General features: G+C 44.5%; 1 protein-coding gene across 1 annotated transcript; it reads left to right on the top strand.

Annotated features, from left to right (window-relative positions):
• Positions 1–1,206: 1,206 nt before the first annotated feature.
• LOC123418202 (putative ATP synthase protein YMF19) lies at positions 1,207–5,478 on the top strand. Its single transcript, XM_045106965.1, has one exon. It carries the CDS (start codon positions 3,490–3,492, stop codon positions 3,958–3,960), a length of 471 nt encoding a protein of 156 aa, XP_044962900.1. The 5' UTR covers positions 1,207–3,489; the 3' UTR covers positions 3,961–5,478.
• Positions 5,479–10,879: the final 5,401 nt, after the last annotated feature.

Here is a 10,879-nt window from a genome sequence, read left to right as displayed (position 1 = left end):
AGGTATCCCCGGTATTTACTGATTCTTGCTGTCCCTATATATCTGTAATGATCGCTCTGGCTCTGGGCCGTATGATCTTCGGGATGCAGAATAGGGGATCGCTTGTAAAATGGACCAGCTCCGTATCAACGAATCTTCTCCGTTCTTATTTTGACCTGTTGTATTATTTCCTAGGAGGAATACAATGCTCTTCCGTTCTTTCCAATGACAAACAGGAAGTCAGGTTGAAAATGTCATTCCGTGTTGGTAACTTAATTTGGGTCTGGGAGGCCGAAGCTACCGATCAAGCTCCATTTTATAGATTTTATAGCTCAGCCCTCTTTCTAACAATTCATCACTGATTTCCCCGATATTTGCCTCGGAAAGGGGAAACAAGATATCGATTGAATTTACCCGCACCATCACCACTTTTGAAAGAGAAAATAAGTGTTCAGCTGACCCAAATTCCGATCGAAAAAACAAAAACTTATGGATTGAATGATTTCGACAAGCGAAATCGACTCGGAACCAAGGGGAACAAGACGAGATTCCGTGTTCACTTATCGATTCCAAAATGAATCGAATTCGTGAACTTTATAACGATATTACTCCTCTTCCTTACGGCTCCCCTGTGCCTAGTGATTTCTCGTGCTCGATTCATCCCATTCTAGTATATCTACTCGGCTATCCTTAGAAAAGTCAAAAGATAAGGAGCTCAACCTGTGGAAATCCTACTACCATCGGCTGTCACATTCGTTCCCACTTACCGCAGGGATGGATCAAGTAACTGGTGATTCTTTTCAAGGTCAGATGCTTTTTGGGCTTATTTTCTCAAAAATCTTCATTTTGATCGAAAAAACCCGGGGTTAGGCGAATGCGCGGGTACTCTTGATCTGGCTGCTCCATGTAAATTTCCTCATCCAACTCCCCATTAAGGAAAGCCGTCTGCCCATCTGATGAACGAGAAGACCGTGCGAGGCAGCCCGTGATAGTAGTACTCGAATGGTGGTAAATCTAGCCACAGGTGAGTAAGTATCAAAGAAATGCCTACTTTTGCTGCTATGCGGATGGAGGACTTTTGGGCCTGGCATTACGAGAAATCGGGACAGTTCTCTGTCCGTTCTGCTTACCGGATGTTGATAAAAACGAAGCAGCGACGGGGTACCCGCGGATCCACTATGCAATAGACCACTCGGGTAGTGTTGCCATAGGCGACACGCAGAGCCCGCACTGTCAGATGGGAGAGCGCCAACGGCCTTTGGACGATGTCAGGAACGGGGGACCTTGAAGGATCAGGAAGAGAAACATCTGAGCCACCGTCAGACTCATCACCGTCGGAGCCAGCGTTGTCAGGCGCCTGAATAGCATGGGATCAGTCCATCATCGCCCGCAGCTTCACTTCACTTCAGTTCAGCTCAGCATACTAGGGAGACCACGGGGAATGTGAGAGTACTGACATATGACCCAATCGCGACAAAGCCTTGTGCTGCAACAACTGTGGCTAGGGATAAGAGTTCCTCGGCTGCTACTTCCAATAACTAAGCTCGCGTAAAAGTATTAGTTAGCGGGTCTTGGTTGAATAGTGGATCTTGGTTGAGAAACTCATAGATAGAGATTGATCTGTTTGCTCTCCGCTTAGTGGTTTCTTACTCGGTCTCCTCATCTGAATAGATGGTCGCACGCTTCAACTAGAATCCAAACCATAGTAGAACGGGGGCTCAAAAGGAAACTTCAGAGCTGGAATATATAATCTCCAGTAGTACACTTAGCCCTTCGGCCTTATTTCAACTTGAACATGAATTTGCAGCACATTTTGGCGTTATTATATTAACATAAGCATTGAACACTGACGGCTAGCCCATACATGCAAACACAAGAAATCAAACCAAACAAAGACACTTAGCATAGGAGTAGATCGGAATCAAACTAAGACAAAGAACACCTGACATGAAAACAAATGTCTCCAGACACTTATTGAATTTAAACCAACCTTAGAAAACTAAAAAGAGTCTACGGACTCTTCTATTCTAGCGAGATGCTAGACGAATAAAGAGCACTTGCTGCTCCACCCGCAGCGCTTCCTGCCTCTCCTCCAAACCCTCTATGCGCTCTCTGGTAGCGCGAATGCGCGCTTCTTTCTTTGCAGGATCCATTGTTCTAACACTTCTCAACTGGTTGTTTAGCACTCTACGGTGCCCTTCAATCTCATTTTTCAGTTGCTCCGTTTCGGTAGCAATTGCAGAAAGCCTGTTTGCGGTTGCAGCATCCATAGCAATGCGTGCTAGTACTCAATTTCTTTGTGATGAAGTGAAGATATCTATATACCATTTATAGAGTGGTAGAGTAATATCGCCATGCAGTACGAATTGCATGGCTGCATGCAGCCTTTATGAACAAACAAACTTTGCAGAGCCGTTTCACCTAATCGATTCCGTCGGCGGATCATCCACGTCACGAATTGAATGGCAGGCACAATTCTTACTAGTTCTCCGCCCTACTTTTTTCAGTTGAAGACTATCAGGCCTGGAAATGGAAACTTTGGACCCGGGAGACGGTTTGATGTCTCGTACATAGCCAGCCCAGGGCGCTGCCCATAAGGGTCACTGTATGTAGGTTTTAAGCTCTAAGGTCCCCACTCATCACAATCGTTGGCCCTCATCCCGCATTGGAGCATAGCGTTAGTATCTTTCGGTGTATCAACAACATAGGCACCTGATCTATTTGAACTGTAAACCACAAGGGAAGTTTTCACATAAGCTGCCTTTCTCCCGTTAAAAGGTGGGTACCTTTCCCTAAATCCTTCTCCCGTGCATGCTATTCTCCTGTTCCCCCGAAGGGCGGTATCAATACGGCAACCCGAAAGCTCGTTATCAAAGTGGTCTCTTCTCAAAAGCTTATCTGCCAGATGAAAACAAGTTCGTAGTAACAGGTGGCCGTTGAGCTCCTAGTTTGACTGTTGGTGCCAGACTAGAATGGAAGAATGCCCATAATACTGAAATGAAGAAGAATACCTCACTAATAAGAAATAGAGCAACACCCATTGTGCTTCCTTTCTTTTACTAGAGAGAGTAGTCCAAGCCTCTAAATATCTTGAGGGCTTTGTGTTGGATCTGATGGTTGAGCCTTTGTTCTTTGCGAGCCTTGCCTTTCTCTTTTTTGCTCTGCTGTGGAGTTCTTTGATGGTCTATCTTCGCACCTGGCGCTTCTGGCGCTTTCTTCCTTCCACCTTCCTCTTGTACTCGACTCTTCCCCGATCACTCCCCGACAAAGGCTTGCTCGTCTTCGTCATAGTCCAAACTCTTTCTCGTGTGACTGTGGTGCTTTCTTGAGCGATGACTTGGGAGGGTTCCGGTCACCCCTACCCGGGCAGACAACCTCCCTCATTCACATCAGAAATGGCAAAGATTCCATTTTGGAAAGTAAATCTCTTTTTGTATAGAGGGACGTAAAATAGCAAAAGTACGGTTCGGAGTCTTTTTTTTTTCTTGATTATTTGAAATCCAAATCGAAATGCCTCAACTTGATAAATTGACTTATTTCTCACAATTCTTTTGGTTATGTCTTCTCCTCTTTACTTTTTATATTCTCTTATTTAATAATAATAATGGAATACTTGGAATTAGTAGAATTCTCAAACTACGGAACCAACTGCTTTCGCGCCGGGGGGGCGAGATCCGGAGCAAGGACCCTAAGAATCTGGAAGATATCTCGAGAAAAGGTTTTAGCACCGGTCTCTCATATATGTACTCCAGTTTATCCGAAGTATCCCAATGGTGTAAGACCGTCGACTATTTGGGAAAAAGGAGGAAAATCACTCTGATCTCTGATTTTTCCGAAATAAGTGGCTCACGAGGAATGGAGAGACAGATTCTCTATTTGATCTCGAAGTCCTCATATAACACTTCTTCCAGTCGGATCACTTGTTGGAAAAACATAATGCTCACACATGTTCCACACGGGGAAGGAAGCATAATATTATGAAAATGAATGGAATCATTGACTTACACCACGATATCTTTTGCTTCTTGTTATGCTTTACTTTTTTTAGTATTTTCTTTATGGAATCATCCGGCCAGAAACGGGGAAGAGCCCATGCTGTCGTAGAGGCCTCGTCGAGTGCTTCCGCTCCGCCAAACAAAGGAGATGATGATCCACGAAAAAAAAAAGTGGGACGTCAAGACGCCAATGGCAAAGATGGGTTTCGGTCAGAGCCGCCCAAAAATGGGGCGCAACCTGAAGTACCATCCATTTCTTTCTTAAGGAACAGAATTAAAACAGTTCTAAGGTCCTGTCGAAATAGGGTTCCTAAGGAGAGCACATTACGCTCGACTTACGAGGATCTTCACCTTGAAACGGCGAGCGCCGAGAAACGGGTCAAAATCGCCCAGGTCCTCGAAGATATGTCCAGGCGAAGCCAATATTTTCGGAGTAACAAAAGGGAGCAGCCCCATACCGACTTGATTATTCAAATCTGCGATTGGGAGCGGGATCACCTACGAAAAATAAATTCACTGGTGTAGGTTTCTCATAGGAAACCGAGGCCCCTACCTACCTTATGGGTAGGTAGGGGGAAGGAAGAGTGGGAACGCGGGCTTTCTTCAGGTGCCATTCTGTATTTTGTAGAGTCCGGAAGAATGGTGAAAAACGGGCTGTTTCGAAAGAAACTATGAAAAAAGAAGATTTCTCGTCCAATCGGACAGGGCTCGCGAACCTAGTATAGTGGGATGAACTCCGCGCCTGCCTGAAAGATAGAATACTGACTTCCAGATTGATACGATTGGTATCGGAATCCGGGTTAGGAGAAGGAAGCTCGGGTATTGTTGGAAGCAAGCAGTTGCCATCGGAAAGTTAGATTTGGTAAACAGAAGTGTTTACTCGACAATAAGCAATAAGCAGAAGTGGGAATAAGATTGGTAGCGGGAAGTGATAACTCTTTCTTTGCAGTCTTTCTACTCGGTATCGAAACTCGGATCTCTAGTCTGGAGAATGGCCTGTCTTTCGTATCACAGGTCTTGCGTTTCTGGTCAGGCTAAGGAAGTCGCGGAAAACGAGGCCTGAAGAGAAGTCCACGCGTGATGACCAATATTCATCAGAACCCTCCCTCGGTCAGCGTAGTGCCAGCAAGGAATAAATCAGAAGGGCAAGCAGGTTTCAATCATTTGTTTTTAGCATCTCCACTATAAAGAGTAGAGAGAAAGAAGCCTTTCGCATCTGGAAAGAGGACACCCACTACAACTTATTATCTTAGGGGCTTGCTTCTTGTGAAGAACTAAGGCAGCTCAAATGAATGCTCGCCTACTCATGTAGCTGTCTCTTCTTATTTTATTGCGTAATATGAATTGTAAATGCTGAAAAATTATCTCTCTATAAAGTAAAAAAAAGAAGAGTTGTCAATTCGGTAAACTCATTAAAAAAAAAGAAATGAACAGTCTCACTATTCGATGAACTAGGGTGGGCCAGGGAACTCGTAGCTTATGCACGCGCACGAGGCATGAAAAAGGAGGAAAGTCATTACATAGGAAAGGAGCACACGCCATAGAGGAATTATCATGTTATGCCTGGTAAAGAAGCACACTGACTTCAGAAGAAAGAAAAGAAGTCATCCCAGTCATCTACTATTTTCTGCCACTCAAATCCTGATGGATTGAAGAGGAATGGAGCGAATAGCCAAGTGATAACCAAGAACCCTGAAAGGGCGCGGGAAGAGCCCAAGGTTATCCCAATTCCTATGATCCTCGTAAAAAGAGAGGATGGATTGAGATACCCCTTTGCTAACTCCATAGTTAGGAGAGGTGCGTCTGCGGTGAGCATAAGAAGATTGCCCTGATAATGGAATTCCGGATCCGCCGGGGTGAGTGATTTTCTTAGGACTGTCAAAAGAGCTCAAGTTTGGCTGATAGCGAACTCCACCAAACGTGATACCCTCCCCAATGGGGGATTGACCCGAGTATTTAGTCATATTCTTCTTAGGAGGCTCCCTTCAGCTTGTGAATCTATTCTAGGATCAATGCATATACTCAGACAGGTTCGATCTGGCTTAAGCTTCAATCCGTCTAAATAGTGTAGCGAGGGACTGGATAGAATTTCCTATTTGGATACCAAACCACGATCAAAGGTTGTAGCTAACGGCTTTTTAGTTAAAGCGCACTAATACGATACGAACTTTCTTCCATAGGCCGATATGCTCATACTAAGTGCTGTAATCTCTCATTCATGCGCATTAAGGAAATTGTAAAGAAGAAAGTCAAACGCTCTACGCCTCGTCGAATAAGAGTGTTTCCGGATCATATCTATTCTTCTCGGGTACTCTTTCTTAATGAGAAAATCATAACTTGATCCGATCTTTATGTCGCACAGTGGTGTCCCAGGCTAGGGCTGCAGGTCCAGCATAAGAATCTAAACTAAAAAAGTATGTTTACGTGGTCCATAAATAATGGTGACAGAAATCCCTCCTACTGCGCCTCAACTTGGACTGGAGCGTCTCTAGGTATTGAATTAAAGAACGGGTTTCGCTTTGCTTTGGGGGGAGTCCTGGTGGGGAGATATGCTAGCAGGTAATGGCTCAGCTTCTACTTAAAAAGCGTTTTAAGCGGGTTTCCTTATTTATTTGCGGGTCTCTCGTACAAGATTCTATCAGTTACAGCGGATTCAAGGGATGGAGCCAGATCTACTATCCGCTTGCTGTCCCTAAGCTGATAATTGCCCGAGCCTATTTGTTTTTTTCCGGGGAGGGGCACATAGCGATAGATACTTTAGAAACCTATCACTAAGAAGCGGGCTCACTGAAAACCAAACTGTTCGTATTTCTTTAAAACGCTGCTGCCCTAGTCGGGGGTCTGTCTATAGAAGAAGGGAATCCAGAGGAAGAAGCAGCTCCCCGAAGGAATCCTTCTAACTACCACCTACCTACCTCCCGCTTTTGTTCGGACAAGGCGAGTTTCCTAAGATTCACCCACCGCGGATACACTAAGCGTTCTTCCCGTTGGTAAATCTGATTCTTGCAAATCAACATCAGACTTAGAAGCTTCATGGGGTCTGGTCTCGCCATTTGGCAATTTAAGCCAAACAAAATACAGTACAGAGGTTATAACCAATACACAAGCAGGCGTGAACCAGTCAGAAATTAGAATGGAGAAGTAGACACAGAAGAGGAGGTGTTGGGACAGTATCGATAGCCGCCTTTTCACTTATTGCTAGGAGTGATTGTGAGAGAATACATAACATAGGTGAAAGCCAAAAGGCATATATGACCCGCTCAGCCCAATGGAAGTGATTTGAAACTGACGTTTCTTTAGAATTCGATTAAGAATAAGAACATAGACCGGCTTCTAGAAAAAGAGACGTGCCCTCTTCTCTATCTGTAGATTCAGGAGCAACATGCTGGTTCCTTTTGTCATAATACCTAACGGCTGTGGGCAGAATGAATGAAAAAGCAGATGAAAGACACTATACATACCAATAGAATGAGAAATATAGAATAAAGCTAGGTGACGTCACGGCATTTGAGAACCAATTGCTTCTTTTGCTTTTCACCAACCTTCATGTACAATCTTATTTCGTATTGGAGTACAGCCTATCGTAGGCCCAGCAAAGGCAAGACGGAAAGCAAGCATTAAGTGAAGAAGCAAGGTCCAAACAAAGTAGTGAAAGATTGACATTGAAAAGCTTCTCCATGTCTATATCTGTCCGATGGACCAAGTTCAAAGGAAACGGCTTCTCTACTGCATCAAAAAACCAATCCAAGCCTGAAAAGGAGAGTTGCGGTTAACGATTCCTATAAATTGAGAAAGAAGCATGTTCTTCATGCCCAAGGATAAAGTAGATGGAACCAGTTCTCTAACCTTCTTTTTGTAGCAGATACTGCATAAAGTTTACCTGCCTTGTAAGGCTTTTGTAGGATTAATCAAATTTTCTTTTTCTCGTTCTATCTCAGAGTATCCATTCATTCGATCTTGCTATCCGCTCTCAATTGAATCCCTTCTCTGTTGTCGACAGGTGTGTCCGCATCAGGACCAGAATCACGGTCTAGTACCTCCGTACTCGAATACCTCCTACTTTATTAATTAGGAAGTGAAGTAGGGAAGTGTTTCCTATTCAAAGTACAGTGCCTTTGGTACATTGGTGCATTGGGGATTTCCAGGTAGCAGGTCGGTTGAGTGAGGGCTCCATCCATAACAGATATAGCTAGCGCACAGGATCTCCCTTCTGCGAACAAAAGGACAAAAGAGCCGGGTCGGGCGTTGATTCGCCGTTGCTATCAGTCGGTCTACTCGTGCCTGCTGCTTACTTTCTCGATCGATGGAATCGGTGATTCAAAAACCTAACATCCGTAAGGAGTCTCAATCGTAGCTCACTCGTTGCCTTACTCTCCCACAAGATCACACTAAATACAATAGGTGCGTGATCTACTAGATTCTTATATAAGAAATTTATAACCTTAGTTGATAGACAGGAACCACCATCCCATAACAAAAAAGGGGGGCGAAGGTTATTTTGTACCAATGAAGACGGATTTATCTCTCGAGCTGCTCAAAGATCTTTAAGTGGCTTACGAGGTAGACTTGATCATGATCCATATCCAACCTTCTCCCATCTGCTTCTGTCTCTAAAGATTAGAGTCATCGACGCGATTCAAGTCCAGTGCTGATAAAATCCTGCTGTCCAGTTCGGGAAAGCAAGTGATTGATTAGTTCCATTGGTCTATTGGCTTCAGCTTCCAGTCTACCTCATTTCTATCAAAATGATCTGGTGTCTATGTCCATGCCTGAGGTTGGTAAACCCTATATCTATTGCAAACGAGCTTTTCGGAAGGGACAGCTTGTAATCCACGACTTACTACTACGAGGATTCTGGCGGAGTGCTTTTCACATATAGATAGGTCGGGACGAAGAAGCTCCGTAGTCAACTAATAGATAGAAAATCACAGTAACCTTTTTCCAACAGTTTCACCATGATAAGAACAACCTTGTCATACATGATAATTATGGGCTTTCTTCCTCCTTCTTTATAGTCTGCAGTTCAATCTGCCAAGTCCGATTCATCTTTTTCCAACCCTTCCTCAATTGGCAGTTTCGAGGTCAGAGTTTCCGTTTCTTAGAAAGCCACTTCTCTAAGCATGCATGCCGACATAGGTGTCGCGGTAATCACAGAAGTTTGATTGCTGTGTGGTAAGGGGTCAGTCAACCAATAAAGACAATTGTTAAGGGGTAAGGCTAAGCTCTCTTTCTCGTTAAGAAAGCGGTCCATCCTAAGAGACTAAGAGATCGGCATCATACTAAGGACTGTGTCGAGCAAGGTCCGAAGGGATTTGAATTCCACCGATTCCCAGGTAAAAAGGTTAGTGGCAACACCACCATTCGAAAGAATGAGCACCTGTCATGCACGAAAAGAGCAAGCTGGCGGACTGATTTCGCAGAGGACCAAGAACCTCAAATTCCCCTCCTGCTGATCCCGGCACGGAAACAGAAGTTATCCGAACCGAGCACTTCCCGTCGACAGGAGAACCCGAGTGCAACCAGATAAGAGTTCGCTTTCGAAAGACGACAATGGCAAGTCTCAATCAACTGTCATTAGATCAATAGTAAACAGGAGATTGCTTTGCGTATCACGGATCGAGCACACAATAGAATGCTCGAACTACACTCTCCTAGCATCAGGCCTATGGTCCATCCAAGGACAGAGCTGTAATCAGCGCCTTTCTCAGATCTTCAGATAGACAGAATTCGTCGTACACGCTTAGCCATCTCGCCCGAGGGACCCTTCCCCATAGTCCCGGCATTTCTAGTTCCGGCTAACCAAGACCCTGAAGGCAGATGTTGGAACCGCTTCTCGAACAGGAATCACAGACCCAACTCATGCTCTTGTTCTTTTTTACTCCGTTTTTTCGCAAGATGCAAGGACAAGAAACGCTAGTTTTCAATCAGGCCGAACTGTTTGCTTCTTCTTAACTGAGAAGCCAACCCAGCCTTAAGTGAATAGTGCAAGCATCTGCCATCAGCATCATTCCTAATAGTTTTTGCTGAAATAAGTGTAACTGCCTTGTACCCGCAGCTGGAGGATCTTCTCTCTATGGATTCCTGAGAAATGGAAAGTACCATTCTATACCCCTTCCCTAGCTTAAGCCCTATAGACCAGTGTTGTTAGAGTCCCGGGTTGGTAGAGCTTGGACCACCGATTTGATAAGCACGTCTTTTCTGCCTTCGACATGGAGCACCTCTTTTCTGGCATAAGACAATCTCTTCTCGCACCAGCCCTACCTACATCAGTGATTGCTCGAAAGAACTTATTAATATAGAGGGAAGCCGCCTGGGCTGAAATGCTAGGAAAAGAAGGGTTTCAAGTCTGTTCCCATTCGGGAATTGCATATTAGAAGAAGTGATGTTCACTAGCATTTGAAATGGAAGATACCGACTACTGATGGAAGAAATCTGGAACTGAGCACGGGCAATAGCTGACAGAACGTCACAGACCACAGAGAATAGGGCGCCCATCTCTTCACTTTCTTAAAGCAATGCGTAAGGCTTTCGGCTTTCACCTTTCTTTGTAAAACAAACCCAATATCTTGACTTCCCAATGTCGCCAATGTCGATAGGCCGGGTACCATCTTGACTTTCCAATGTCGCAAGTCAATCAGAAAAGGAGAATCCGGGTACTGTCAACCAAGTTCAGATAACCAAATAAACCAGTATAGTATCTTTGGATCAATTGAGAAGCTTCAAGTCCGTTATTATCTCAATCCGTATATTTTGCTTTCTTTCGCGCGGGAAGCGCAAGCCCTTGCTTGTGGGTCCTGATCGAGCAAGACTACGTCCTATCTATCTACACCTCTCCAAACACAATATCTTGAGTACCCGGAACCATGTTCAGTGCTGCAAAAGCGCAGCTGTAGCCCCCTAGAATC

This window comes from Hordeum vulgare, unplaced genomic scaffold (assembly GCF_904849725.1).
Source record: "Hordeum vulgare subsp. vulgare unplaced genomic scaffold, MorexV3_pseudomolecules_assembly, whole genome shotgun sequence".
Classification (NCBI taxonomy): Eukaryota; Viridiplantae; Streptophyta; class Magnoliopsida; order Poales; family Poaceae; genus Hordeum; species Hordeum vulgare.
The sequence above is the reverse complement of the archived record's forward strand: the minus strand, read 5'-3'. Positions and strand labels throughout refer to the sequence as shown.